Source organism: Neofelis nebulosa, chromosome 13 (genome assembly GCF_028018385.1).
Source record: "Neofelis nebulosa isolate mNeoNeb1 chromosome 13, mNeoNeb1.pri, whole genome shotgun sequence".
In the NCBI taxonomy this organism is placed as follows: Eukaryota; Metazoa; Chordata; class Mammalia; order Carnivora; family Felidae; genus Neofelis; species Neofelis nebulosa.
In genome coordinates this window covers 47,595,948-47,611,885 of record NC_080794.1, presented here as the reverse complement: position 1 = coordinate 47,611,885, position 15,938 = coordinate 47,595,948, and the positions used below count along the sequence as shown (strand labels likewise).

Genomic DNA, 15,938 nt, shown 5'->3' with positions numbered 1-15,938 from the left:
TCTCTCTCAGATATAAACATTAAAAAAATTTTTAATAAAATAAATAAAATAAAAAGACAAAGATAGATTGCAGATCATGAAGGATACATTTTTTAAGCTATGTGGCAAATGAAGTTATTAAGAAATAATAACTATATTTGATTACTTATAATTTAAAGCACCTATACAATTAACACTAACATTAAAAGCTGGTGAAAACCTATGCAAATATGACAGAGGACTTATATTCAAGTATATTAAGAGCCTGTTCAAACATACAGGATAATTTTCTAGGCCCCAAAAGACAAATAAACCAATTCCCACAAATATATATATGTGTGTGTGTGTATGTGTGTGTGTATATATATATATAACTGGAAAATGTTCTATCTGACTTCTTGGAGAAATATAAATTCAAGTATTAAAGGTATTGTTTTATAGACATTAAATTGGGGGAAGAAATAATGTGATGAACAAAATTGCAGAAAAAAAATGGTACATCATCAGACATCAAAACTGGCCTTTCTGTAGAAACACATGGCTATACATAGAAGAGTCATAAAAATGCTTGCACTCTAATTCAGTCATCCCACTCCTAAGAAACTATGCCAAAGAAATAATCATAAGTACGAAAAAAACCTACAAAAAGGTATTATCTAAAAGTTTACAAATTTACAACTACCCTAAAAGGAGACAACTGAAATACAATGTTGCAATCTAATGGAATACTATATATACTATACTATATGTTATCATTTGGTCACTGCTAGGTTCTGCCAGTGTTAGAGGAAATGGACCTGAAAAAAAATCCAAATACAATGTGATAACATTAATAGCCAACATGTATACAGTATTTAACTTTATGACAGTCACTGCTGTAAGGATTTTACACATAAAGATGGGCAAAGGGGAACACATATCAGTAAACAGGTAATTCCAGTGAAGTCTTAAAGGATGAGTAAAAAGCTCTGAAGATACAGAAACCTGTCAGGCTTCGGATTTGAGGAAGAGATTCTAGTATCGTACAATACAGAGATGAAGATAAGCATAGCATATGTGGAGAATTAGAAGCAGTGACTCTATCACACAAAGGTTGTAGTGAACAGTGGAAACCAACGTGGTTAGTAAACCAGGCAAGAGCCAAATCATAGAGAGTCATGAATATCAAGCATGGCCTAAGCGAGGGGAGTGACAGTGCATTTGAGATGGCTATTTAGAGGACAAATATGACAATGACAACAACAAATTAGGCTAGGGAATTTGTTACCAAAATGTTATAATACTCCAGATGACAGTAGGAGCCTGACCCAAGAGAGTGAAGGGAAAAGAAGTAAGAAGAGCAGGAATCAAAATTAGGAGATTTTGGCAATTATCTCTCCATGTGAAAGAGCACAAAGGGACAGTCAAGAGTGATACCTATATTTCTAGTGTGGGTGATAATGGTTGTGCCTCCAAAAGAAATGAAGACTAAATGAGGAGAAATATGTCAAAGAGGAAAAATGGTGAGTCTCAGATATATTATTAGAGGTGCCTGGGGCTGGGACACAGTGGAAATGCCCAGAGGGCAACTGGATGACCCAGTATGAAAGAGCAATTTCTGGGGCACCTGGGTGGCTCAGTCAGTTAAGCGTCTGACTCTTGATTTTGGCTGAGATCATGATCTCAACAGTTGTGGGACTGAGCCCTCTATTGGGCTTCACTGGGTGTGGAGCCTGCTTAAAATTCTCACTCTCTCCCCCCACCAACTCCCCTCCTCACTTGTGCTCTCTCTTTTGCTCACTCTCTCAAAAAAAAGAGAAATTTCATGTTATCAACACATATGGTCTATATGACACCATGACAGGAAAAAGTTCAAAGAGAACTGGACTAAAGATATAAATCTATATTCTGAATAAGAGGAGGAACCTACAAAGGAAATGGGAAAATGTTGAAGAGTGTAATGGATTTCAGAGAGAAGGGACATAAAAATCAAGGACAAAGCTTTTAAGATAACTGTCATTCCAGGGGCGCCTGGGTGGCGCAGTCGGTTAAGCGTCCGACTTCAGCCAGGTCACGATCTCGCGGTCCGTGAGTTCGAGCCCCGCGTCAGGCTCTGGGCCGATGGCTCGGAGCCTGGAGCCTGTTTCCGATTCTGTGTCTCCCTCTCTCTCTGCCCCTCCCCCGTTCATGCTCTGTCTCTCTCTGTCCCAAAAATAAATAAAAAACGTTGGAAAAAAAAAAATTAAAAAAAAAGATAACTGTCATTCCAAATGTCTATAGCATTAAAACCAGTAGCTGCTTTCATTTTTCCAGGTTTCCATGTTAACTAGAAAGAGGTTTAAGGAGAGTCAAGGAAAGGTTTATCTGGTTTACTGAATTTATGATAGGTAAGATACAGAAATTTATAAACTGAGGATGAAGAAAAAGTAGTGAAGACACACTGAAGAGAGATAAGAGAGGAGGATGTGTAGTTAGCAGCAGAACTGACAGCAGCAGAAGATAAGAGTCCAGAACCTAAGAAAGGGTGGTCTTCCACAGCACAGTGGCCATTTTTGCCCTGTAACTGAAACAAGGTGAATGAGAATGATAACAGATACAGGTAAGTCAGAAGGCAGGAGGGCAGGTAGCAGATCTTGCTTGATGAACACAAGGCCACTTGCAGAAATTGAGAAGAATGGCTGAGAATGAGGCTTGAGGGCGGAGGCAATGTTGAGACTAGCTCATCAAGGGAATGGGAGAGGGAGCTGTTCTGACTGATACAAAAGACAGATTAGGGACATGGCAGGTCCAGAGCAGATTGCAGACCCTGAATTTGCAATGACACAAGTCAGTTATATCATTTGAAGCTGTACTGCTAAACCGGATGAGAAGGGGACATAACTGGGGATCTGACAATGAAAGTGCAAAGGAGTCCAGTGTACTGGAAACAGTATCAGCCACAGCATCTCACCTTGGATAAGAAGGAAGACTAGGAATGATCTGCTTGGAAGGAAATGGAGTAGGGATAAGAAATAAATACTGTGTAGCAATATGTCTATCATGTAACATTAAATATATAGACACACTAGAAAGGAACAAAGAAAAATTAAAAATATCAGTTGTGTAAAAAAGTTGGAATTAAAATTTTTTTCTTTGAAAATTATTTCTTCATATGTAAAAACTTTTCACAAAAAAAATGCAGGAAAAACTCACCTTCACTTTAAAAATGTCGGTCACAAAACTTAAAACTGAGAGATGATTTAGAAACCATCTAAGTCAATGGTTCTCAATTATTGTGTATGTAAAAGTATTTTGAAAAAAGATATCCTACTGCAGACCTGCTGATTTAGAGTACTGTACTCTTAATAGGATGGAAGCCCAGAGATGGGAAGAAATTTGTGCAATAATAGGTAAGGTAACACATCAAAAAACCAAGACTAGATAACAAAATAACTACAAAACTACAAATAACAAAATAACTATAGAATAATCCTATATTCTTTTGGTTTTGGTGGTTTTAGATGCAATCTTGTTCCAGTAAGTCACCCCACATTCTATGAGAAAATTATGCTGCTTTGACCTCTAATTCCAGGGTTGACTACTTGACTTTATTTGGAGAAGGTAATATTTGCAACATCCAAGCAGAATCCACATGTGGTTCTGCCAATGCTTTTTTCCCTTAAGTTCAAAAACATGTTCTAGGACAGGGGCTGATCCTCCAGACTTGCTCTCAGGATGAAGAAGCAGCAGAAAGCAGAGTCCCAGCTGATCTACAGCCAATATGTAACATATTGAAAAATAACAAGTCGAGAAATACATTTTTGTCACTGCAAGACACCAATATTTCAAGATTGTTTGTTGACTAGAAAACACTGACTAGCATGCCCTGAAGATAGAATGTGAAAGAAAACAATAATTTTACTTGGAAACATTAAATCAAGAAAACGTTTGTGTGCTTAAGAAATATGAACTTCAGAAATAACTGTAAAAGGAAAAAGCTTTTCTCAATAAAAAGAGAACTAAAAATTACCATTATAAAAAATATACTTTCAAACACTAAAGTGCATCTGTATTCTATAATTATATTTTTAAACATGAAAAAAAGATAAATTAATCTCATTTTCAGTATATTTCTTCAATGTTGTTATTATATAGAAGTACCTGTTAATCACCATAACTGGTATATTTTTAAAACTGTTTTCATAATTATAAAAAAGAAATTAAAAATTTCATAATTTATTGATTTAAGAAAAACAATCCTGTACCAGTAGTAATACAGGGACAAATACTTATCCAACTAATAAAATAAATTCAAATTAAAACACGAGAGTGATATCATTTTAACTTATTAAGGTAGCAAAAGTTAAAAGCAGACCCGATTAAAACTTAACACAGCAAAGCTGCACGTTTTAATACATTTATTATTAAATGTTTTGATTGTTACTGCTTTATAATTTTAGTAACAAAGAATTTTTAAAAATTTAGCATGACTACCTAGTCATACCTTATATATTTGATCACCATCTTCTGGTTCTGGACTGGATGGCAATGATAGCTGAATATCATGCAATGAACCACTTCCATCATGCTGTCAGAGAGAAGAGAAGGAAAACATGAGATTAATACAATAACTGCAAACACTCCTTTCAACCTGAATTCACCCAGACCAAATTGCTAGCATGGCAAAGGACAAACAGGATATAAGATTTTAGAAATCTCCTTTTCATTGTACACATTTGTAGAAAAAAATGTGGAACGGGTAAAAATAAAGCGAGGGCAAGAATAATTTGTGGAACTAAACAACAGATAGTACATGAATGGATGAAGCACAAAGCCACTGAAAGTTTTACAGTGGGAAAAGGAATATGGAAAATTTCCTAAAGAATTTGAAGATTATCTCACCCACAAAAAAATGCAAAATAAAAGTCAAATTACATCTGCTTTGGTTTAGACATGGCTTTTAGAGTATGATTTAAAAAAATTTTTTTTGGGGGGGCGCTTGGATGGCTTGGTCAGTTAAGCGTCCGACTTTGGCTCAGGTCATGATCTCACGGTCTGTGAGTTCGAGCCCCGTGTCGGGCTCTGTGCTGACAGCTCAGAGCCTGGAGCCTGTTTGGGATTCTGTGTCTCCCTCTCTCTCTGCCCCTCCCCTGTTCATGCTCTGTCTCTCTCTGTCTGTCTCAAAAATAAATAAACGTTAAAAAAATTTTTTTTTTAAATAAAAAAATTTTTTTCAATGTTTACATATTTTTGAGAGAGAAAGAGACAGAGCATGAGCAGGGGAGGGGCAGAGAGAGAGGGAGACACAGAATCCAAAGCAGGCTCCAGGCTCTGTCAGCACAGAGCTCGATGCGGCTCGAACCACAACCATGAGATCATGACCTGAGCCGAAGTCAGACGCTTAACCAACTGAACCACTGAGACACCCTTGAGTATGTATTTTTTGTTTTTGTTTGTGAGTTAGAAACAATAATATTAAATAATTCAAGAAGGCATAGCCATAAGAATCATTTGATTAAAAATATTAGACCAGACTATACATATTGCATGACTATTTTTTTTAAGTTTATTTATTTATTTTGAGAGAGACAGCATGAGCAAGCAAAGGGTAGAAAGAGAGGGGGGGAAAAGAGAGAGAATTCCAAGCAGGCTCTACACTGCCAGCACAGAACCCAACGTGGGGTTCAAACTCATGAACCGTTGATATCATGACCTGAACGTACATCAAGAGTCAGACACTTAACTAACTGAGCCACCCAGGTACCCCCGCATGACTTGATTTATGTGAAGCCTAAGAGAAGGAAAAACTAATTTATTGTGCTAGAGATCAGAACAGGGGTTGACTTAAGGGAAAGGGGATGTTGGAAATGTTCTATGTCTTGACTGTATGTATGGATGGTACATACAGGATGTATGGTGGTACACACATATGAAAAGTTTAAGTTATACACTTAAGATTGGTATACCTTAAACACCTACTGGATGTATGCTATATCTCAATAGAAGTTGAAAAAGTTAAACTTTTTGTCCTTAAATGCAATAAAGAAAATGACAAAAATTACGTCCTACCCCTTGCTGAATTGGTTAGGAATAACCAAGAAATGGCATATTAAATGATTCACAGACAACCTCAAGAAAGATGAATAAGTATAGAATATGCCTGGGGTGATGGTGAAGGACTGGGCCCCTACCAAGGGTGGTTTGACACCTGGTTTGTTCAGATGCCTTGAGACACCCACTGAATCAACAACGTTCAAGGAGTGCTACTATCATCATCTTCCTCAGACCTATCTGTCCTGAGGAAATCTCTTAGACTGCAGAAATGTCCTGTATTAAAACAAGAATGTTAAAGTAGAAGACATAAGCATGTAGGCCATTTTCTTCTTTACTGAATCAGAATCTCTGGGTATAGGGCCTATGAATGTGTATTTAGATTCATAGCAAAAAATAAGCATTTGTCAAATTTCTAACATAAATTATATCTTTATTGGTGAAATCAAATGGAGATACAGAATTTGACCTGAGAGGGGAGGCAATGTCCTAATGAATGCCTTCAGAACACCATGTTAAATGTTTAAAATAAAAAAAGAAATTTTACAAGACTCATCTCAGTTAAAAGTTCATCTCTGCTGTAAATGCCTTGACGTATAAAAACAGTACTACATATAAGTATATATTTGAGAAAAGAGAAACTGTATAATCTGACTTATTTTCAAACATCTCTATCTTCTTCCTGCAAATTGCAAGCAGGAACTCCAAAGAATAGGAGACAACACAAGTATACACTGCTTTTGCCTTAGATGTGGGTATAGCTGTGGAAAGTAAGCAGCAGAATGAGAAAAATAAAACATCAGCTTTCAGGGAGAAGAGACAAAAAGGGGAGCCCCAGGTAAAGAGAAAATACCAGTGAGACCAGCTCAGGACTCCAGGAAGCTGTATGTAAATTTCTAGGTTCAACCCTGAATAGCACTTGCTTGAATCTGATCCTAATATCAAAGACTTTGAGAAATAAACTAAGACCACTGCCCAGGCCCAATCTAGCCACTGAAAGGTGTATACTAAGGACAGATCTGATGAGCATGGCAAAGGCTTTGAAATAGAAATGACATTACAGCCACAATCCAAAGGTGGCTGGCTAGTTTGAACTTCTAGCCTGAATCTAACCAGAGCATTTGTCTGCTTTAAAATTAAAACAGGAGTGCCTGGGTGGCTCAGTCAGTTAAGCGTCCGACTTCTGCTCAGGTCATGCATGATCTTGCGGTTTATGAGTTTGAGCCCCATGTTGGGCTCTGTGCTGTCAGATCAGAGCCTGGAGCCCGCTTCAGACTCTGTGTCTCCCTCTCTCTCTCTCTGCCCTTTCCCCACTCGCATGCTCTCTCACTCTCTCAAAAATAAACATTACCAAAAAAAAATTATTTTAAGAAAATTAAAACAAAAACCAAAACAACAAAAAACCCCAAGAAACCCCACAATATTCTCCATAACATTTAAACAAAATTAAGTGTCTCCTAACAAAACACACAAAGATACAAGATATACAATCCAAAATTACTCAACACACAAACAACAAGGAACATCTCAACTCACACAGGAAAAGACAATCAACAAACACCAATGCCAAAACAAGACGGAGGTTGGAATTAATTGAAAGAGATTTTAATAGGGCCATTATAAAAATTCTCCAAAAGTAAAAGGGAATGGAAAGAGAAAATCTCAGCAAAGAAATAGAACAAAGTGGAAATGTGCAAATTCTAGAACTGAAAAGATTCAAAAATTAAATTTCAAAATGTACTAGCTGGACTGAATACCAGCATTTGAGATAACAGAGTGAACTTGAAGACGCATCAACAGAAATCATGCAATTTGAACCATGAAGAGAAAAGAGATGGGGGGGTGGGGGGCAGCGTGGAAAAAGAATAGAATCTGAGGGGAAGTATGGGACAAGAACGAAGGATCTAATATAATATTCATAGCATTAGAGTCACAGAAGGAAGGGTAGAGGGCAGAAAAAAGTATTTGAAGAAATAACAGACAAATACACCCCAAACTTGGTGAAAGACATAAACCTGCAGATTTGGGAAGCTCAATTTAAAAAGAATAGAAAATAGACAAAGTGTGGTCTCTGAACATAAGGGAATTAAACTAGAAATCAGTAACAGAAGGATAATGTTCAAACTGTTAGAAAGTAAACAACAAACTTTAGATCATCCATGGGTCAAAGAAGAAACCTGAAGGCAAATAAGAAAATATTTTGATTTGAAGAAAAGTGAAGATACCACATTATCAAAATCTGTGGAATTCAACTAAAGCAGTGCTTAGTGGGAAAATTATTATAAGAGAGACTCATATTAAAACAAAGGTGTCAAATCTACAACCGGAGCAAAATAAACCCAGAGCAAGCAGAAAGAAGAATATAATAAAGAGCAGAAATTAATGAAATTGAAAATCAAGAAATAGAAAGAAAGCAATGAAACCAAAAACAGGTTATTCGGCAACTATAAAACATCTAGCAAAACTGCCAAAGAACAAAGATAGAAGGCACAAATCAGATACATATCAGGACAGAGAAAACAGGTATCAGGAATGAAAGCAGGGATATCATTAAGATGTTTCAGGCATTAAAAGTACATAAGGCAAAAATACTATGAGTGACTCTATGCACACAAATTTGACAACTTACAAGAAATGGAGAAATTACTCAAAACCACAAATTATCAAAACTCACCCCAAATGAAACAGACAACTTGAGTAGATGTGATTATTAAAATTATTTCATAATTTAAACCTTCCATAAAAGAAATATTAAAGGCTAGATGTTTGTCTATAAAATTCTTCCAAAATTTAAAGGAATAGTATCAGTTCTATATAATCTCTTAGGGAAAACATAAATCAAATTAAGTTAGAAAATTAAATCAGTTAAATGAGGCTAGCACTTACCTGAACCAAAGACAGTATAAGAAGACTTAAAGATCAAGATCATTTGTGAATACACAAAAGTCCTTGAAAAAATATCTCTAAATCAAATTCAGTAATATATAAAAAGGAAAAAAGATTATGAACAAGTGGAGTTGATCCCTGGAATGTAAAGCTGGCTCAATAGTTAAAAAGCAATGTGATTCAGCATATCAAGAAATATCTATATGATTATCACAACAGACACAGAAAAAGTTTCTTCCAAAATTCAACATCCATTCATGACAAAAACACAGCAAACTAGCAAGAGAAGGGAACTTGTTCAACCTGATAAAATCCATCTAAAAAAAGCCTCAAAATTAACATCATATTTAACAGTGAAAGACTGAATGCTTTACCCCCAAAGCCAGGAACAAGGTACTCTATTATACTGGAGTTCCTACCCAGTGCAATAAAGCAAGTAAAATGAAATTTTAAAGGACAAGTAGAAACTAAAAAAGGAATAAAACCATCTCCATTCAAGTAATATAATTTTAGCTGTATCATTTCCCAAAGTATCTGCAATACTACTACTAGACCTAACACATGAATTTAGGAAAGTCACAAAATACAAGGTTGATATATAAAAAAATAAAGAACTGAAAATTGACATTTAAAAAAATTTACATTAAACCAAAATCCAACAAAACCAAGAAAAAAAATCAAAATCCCCAAATAGAAATATTTAGGTACAAATCTAACAAAATATAGACAAACTTCAAAAGCAAACAAACAAAAAAATCGGGGCACCTGGGTGGCTCAGTCAGTTGAGTGACTTCGGCTCAGGTCATGATCTCGCGGTCTGTGAGTTCGAGCCCCGCATCTGGCTCTGGGCGGACAGCTCAGAGCCTGGTGCCTAATTCAGATTCTGTGTCTCCCTACCTCTCTGCCCCTCCCCCACTTGCACTCTGTCTCTGTCTCTCAAAACTGAATAAACGTTAAAAAAAAATTTAAAAACCAAAAAAAAAAAAAAAAAAAAGAAATCAGAGATGACTTACATAAATGGAAAGGTATACTCTTTAATGAATTTAAAGACTCAATATTGTTGAAATATCAACTCTCTTCCAAATTCAACTATGTATCAGTGCCCACTCAACCAAATTTCCAGCAGAATTTTCGCAGAAATAGAAAAGCTGCTTCTAAAATTTATATAGTAAGGCAAGAGAACTAAAACAGTCAAATAATTTTGAAAAGATAAAGCTGGAAGATATAATACTACTTTGAGACTTACTATAAAAGCTATCGTAATCTAGAGAATCTGATATTGGCAAAAGGACATTGATCAAAGGAATGAAAGAGTCCAGAAACAGACACGTTTATGTTCAAAGGCATTTTTGACAAAAGTACCAAGGCAATTCAATAAAGAAAGGATAGTCTTTTCAACAAATGGTACCAGAACATCCATATGCAAGAAAATTAATTTCACTCATACCTCATGCCATATACAAAAATTCTCAAAACAGACTGCAGACCTATATGCCAAACTTAAAACTATAAAAACCCTCCAAATAAACAAAATCTCGGTAACTTTGGGTTGGACCAAGATTTCTTAAATATGATACCACAAATATGACAATAAAAAATAGTGATAAATTTGACTTCAAGAGAAGAACTTCTGCTCTTTAAAATACTATTAACAGATTAAGAAGAGAAGCTATGGACTGGGAGAAAATATTTGCAATAATCCAGGTAACATACTAAGCATAGTATCTAACTCATAGAGAGCACTTATAAATTGTTAGCTATTTTTAAACAATATTGACAATAAAAAAAATGATAATGTGCTTCAGGGTTTTTAACAGTTCATTAACTCACAATTGTACATAGCTGCCTAAAAAGCAACTTTCATTTTTTTCAATATTCATTTGTTTCATTTACCTGCCTGCTAAATGTACTATTATAAATATATAAAGAACTTTCAAAAATCAATAAAACAGACATTTTTGTTCATGGGCAAAATAATAAAAACCAAAGAAGATATACAAATAGTAAATAAGCACATGGAAATATGCTCAAAATGATTAGTCATTAGGTAAATGCAAATTAAAACCACAGTAAGATACCACTGCACATCTACTTGAAAAGCTTCTGAAAAACACAATACCAGGCAGATGAAAAGATGCAAAATAACTGAAGCTTTCATTAATTGCTGATGGGAATACAAAATCATACAGACACTTTGGAAAACATCTTGGCAGTTTCTTAAGTTAAATATATACTCACCATACAACTCCGCAATCTTAACCCAAGGTACTAACCCAAGAGAAATGAAAACATGTGCACATGAAAATCTATGCACAAATGTTTATATTTATAGTAGCTTTATTCACAATTGCCAGAAACTGGAAAGTGAAACAAATAACCTTCAACTGGTAAACGGATAAACAAACACGCATGCATACAATGGAATACTACTCAGCAATAAGCAGGGACAAATTAGTGATACAAGGACAGCATGAATGAATTTGAAATGACTTATGGTAAGGGAAAAAAGCCAGACTCAGAAAACCATATATGGCTCCATTTATGTGACAGTCTTGAAAAGGCAAAACTACAGAGACATAAAAAAGATCAGTGGTTAAAAAATCAGTGGTTGCCAGGAGCTAGCAGGGGGTGTAGGGATTGATTATAAAAGTTAAAAAAAAAAAAAGGAATTTTGGGGGTGATTGTAATAGCTAGCTGCACAACTGCATGGATTTGTCAAGCTCACAGAACTTTACAACAAAAAGGGCTAGATTTTAGAGCATGAAAATTATACCTCAAAAATCTGTATTAGGTTGAATTCTGTCTCCCCTAGAAATTCATGCCAATTCAAAACTTGTGAATAGAACTTCATCTGGAAATAGGGTTTTTACAAATGTAATCAAATTGAGGTCATAATGGAATACGGCTGAGCCTAAAATCCAATATGACCAGTATCTTTATAAATAAGAAGAGAGAAATTTGGACACACAAACACACAGGTCATGTGAAGGTCATGTGAAGATAGAGGCAGAGACGGGAGTGATGCATCTACAAGGCAAAGAATGCCCAGGATTGCCAGGACCACCAGAAGCTAAAGAGGCAGGGAAGATTCCTCTCCTAGAGCCTTCAGAGAGCACATGGCCCTGACAACACCTTGATTTCAGATTTCAAGCCTCCAGAACTGTGGAAGAATAAATTTCTGTTGTTATATGCCACCCAGTTTGTATCTTATATTGTGGCAGCCTCAGAAAATTAATTAAAAAAAAAAAAAAGAAAAAACTAAAAGCAAACAAAAGGAGAGAGGAACACCAGATAAATCTCAATAATCACAAGAAAATTAAAATTGATATATTAATATGACTATAACACAAGCGGCAAGGTAAAATTAAAGATAAAAAGCATTAATGAGGATAAACAAAGCTTTAGTGATCAAAGAAACACTCCACCAAGATGATGTCCTAATCATAAACATTTATATACCTAATAAAATAGAGCATTAAAAGAAGAAATGGAAAAATCTATAATTATAGCAGGAAATTAATACTACTCTCAGAAACTCATAGAGCAAAGAGAAAAATTTAGTAAGGATAAATATAAATAACACAATAAAAAGGTCAATATAATAGACATACTGCTACCTAAAATATAGAGAATATATGCTTTCAAACAAACATAGAAAAATCACAAAAATCAAGCATATTCTAAGCCAGGAAATTATAAACCATGGTCCACAGGACAAATCCAGCCAGATGTCTATTTTTATCATAGTCCATGAGCTAAGAATGGCTTTTACATTTTTAAATGATTGCATTTTAAATGATTTTATAAATATCTACATAAGAACCACGATTTTGCTTCTTGCCCAGAAAAGCTAAAATATTTACTATGTAGCCTTCTAAGGAAAAGTTTTCCACCCCTGCTTTAAGACACAAAGCAAATATCAACACATTCCAAAGAATTTATATCACATAGATATTCTTTATTATTAATCTAGATTAGAAATCAATAAAGGATGAAAGCCCATCCTCAAACAAATATTTTTGAAAATTGAAATAATATTATTCTAAATAAAACAAATTTATAGTATAGCCCAAGACAATTGAAGAATTACTAATGTTTAAGCTATTGGTATACCTCAAAAAAAAACACTTTCCAATTTTTTTTGACAGCCTAGCAGTCCAGACTTAGCCAATCAAAGAGGGAAAAACCTATTATGTCCATCAAAGCACAGGAGCTTAAAGATCATGAATAAAATCTCCAACTGAATCAATTAATAAATCATCTCCTCTCCAAATAACTCTGAAACTAACCAATAGTAAGTAAACTTCAACTCAAATGAAAAGTGTCCCAAACCAAAATTAGAAAAGCTTCTTTAAGCATTACAGGAGGAAGAAAAACATAAAATGGACAGAAAACCTTTTCTTTAAAAAAAAAAAAATTAAAAACAATCGCGCATGCAATGTTCATATTTCATATCACATATACTAAGAAGCTAACATTTACTGAATAATGCTGGCACTGTTCTAAGGATTTTGCATAAACCTATTTAATAAATGCATAGATGCAGAAATACATAAAAACTACAACACCCTGCTGCACAAAAAATAAGCAATTCATAGTTAACTGATTATCCCAACTATGGTGGGCTGCTTTACTGAATGAAGTGTCTCAACAGTCTCTGTGATTTCTAATTAGGATTCCTGAACTCTAAATACAATTATCCTTACTTAACTCTTATGCCAGTAGCATTTTATTAAAGATTTAAAAAGAGACTGAGACTTTCCTTTATCCTAAGAGCACTAGGAGACTACTGTCATCAAGCCATCTTCCACTTTTCTCTTTTGACATAGCATCAAGGTAAACTCTTGTTCACATATGAACTTATTGGAAAACCCTGTAACAAACTCCATCTTACCCAGGTGGTTCTTCCATGAGTTTGCAAAAACTGGGATCTTCCTATGAGTTCCAGAGCAGCTGCAATGGACACAGACACTTGAAATGACTAACAAAAAAGTTTGGCAGCGTTGACCAATCTCTGCTGACAAGCATCATCAGTGATGTCAACAAAGCTGCCTTGTGTTTCAGATATGCTACAACACAATCACAAGAGGCATCCTAGGAAAGGGAGTAGAGGAAGAGGAGACGTGGATTTTTTTCATTTTCTTTTTAAAAAGTCATTAAAAAAAAAAAAGCATATGGATGAACAATCACATCACCTCACATAGACTCTATAATGTACACTGAAAATAATTTTTGAGTAATGCTGTAATTCACCTATTGGGTTTAACATCTACTGATTCAAGCTATATTTGAGAGGATTTCTGAAATACAAACTTATAAAGCCTGATTTTAAATAAGCGCTTCAGAGAGGTGATCCTAACAAATGGTTGGGATAAATATATTTTTAAAATAGAAAAATCTAGTATTCAAATTGACTAGAACGTTGTTATATAAGGATAGATTCTGTAATATTTTAAGCAACTGTTATTTACAAATTTTTTCTGTTTAGATTTTTTTATTGAACCTAATTGTATATATCTGAGTCAGGATATCCTTTTTTATAGGTTTCTTCTGTCACTTGAAAATATTAGTTGTAAATTTCTTCTAAAATTTTAATTAAAAAAATATTTAATTTCTTCTAAAATTTTAATTAAAAAAATATTTAATTCTTCAAACCATCTGTTTACTATAGTATAAACTAAATAATTGCCTCCACACTACTGAGTTTTTCCTCAGTCATTTACTTTAAAATCCTTCTGTGTCCAATTGTTTAGTAAATACTTCAGCACATATGTCTGGGTTTTCTATTCTTTTCCACTGCTTTGTTTCTATTTGTGTCAGTATTATATCTTGCTCTAAAGAGTTTCCTCCCACCCTTTCTCTTTCTTATTCTTTGGTGTTAATAATTTTGGAGTCATTTTGATGAATACCACAAATAAAGGTGTTTTGATTTTGGGTGAAATGTATTACATCTATAAACAGTACTGGGAAGAACTACAGGTTCCAATCATACATTCAGTTTGCATCTTTGCCCTTTGTAACACATCATTTTTATAATTATTTAATGCTTATATGTTCTCCTAGACTATAAAGTAGTTGGCTTGGTTACTACATTAACATCCCTGGAGTAAATTAATTTTTATAACATTTAGACTTCCTATAGAACATAAGTATTTTCTTCAAATCTTTTATATAAAAATTTTCAGGTTTCTTTATAAAACATCACAAACATCATTCAGCACATTGACTGATGATTTAATGCTTTATTAATGCAGTGATCGTTTCATTATTTCCAATTTAAATCTATGATTTATTATCTTGGAATTCTGAGCATAGCACTGTTTATATACTAGAAAAGGTTTATTTTGGGGGGAACCACGGCCCACAATAAGAAATACATTTATATCACAACCAAGTATATATATTCATGAATATGTGTGCATATATGTGTGTGTGTGTGTGTGTGTGTGTGTGCATATATCTAAATAAGCATGGATGAATAGATGATGGATATTCAGATACAGATAACATATCAAAAATGTTCCACAAATCAGTATTTGTCTTTTTTACATGTAATGCCCCCTGATAGTTCCTATAATATTCTACTTTATTAGGAAAAAATTCTAGTTATAATGGTCAAAATTTATTTCAAATCCCACTAGCCAGTTGTAATGTATAGTTTGAAGAACAATGCACTACATACAAGAATTGTGTCTTCTTTCTTTTTATCTTCATTATTATCACAATCTTAGTACTCAATATTTAATAAAATATACTGAATGATGAAATAAGACTAATTTAATGAGTATTAAAGTAAATTGGAATTAGCTTTTTGAGCAGCCACATAAAATTTTGAGCAATGCAAGCAATTAAAAACCCCTGACCTTCATATTTTTACTGTTGTTATTGCCATTATTGTAATACCTAACATTTATTAATTGCTTTCTAGGCATCAGACATTATGCTTAGCACTTGATCTGAATTTCCTCATACATTCTTTATAACAGTCCTCAGATAGGAGCTATTATAATCTCTGCATCTTTTATGGGGAACTTACCCAAGACCATGCAAGAAGTGGTCTAAAT

General features: G+C 34.3%; 1 protein-coding gene across 10 annotated transcripts in view; it reads right to left on the bottom strand.

The window, feature by feature from the left end:
- Positions 1-15,938, bottom strand: part of CCSER2 (coiled-coil serine rich protein 2) — a 192,344-nt gene that overhangs the window by 44,417 nt on the left and 131,989 nt on the right. For all 10 annotated transcript variants that reach the window (XR_009252355.1, XM_058696886.1, XM_058696887.1 and 7 more), the window contains one exon: positions 4,442-4,525. Coding sequence is in view for 9 of the 10 variants with exons in the window: in XM_058696886.1 (XP_058552869.1) it covers positions 4,442-4,525 (84 nt within the window). In the remaining variant the exon portion in view is untranslated. The remainder of the gene's footprint in view (positions 1-4,441; positions 4,526-15,938) is intronic.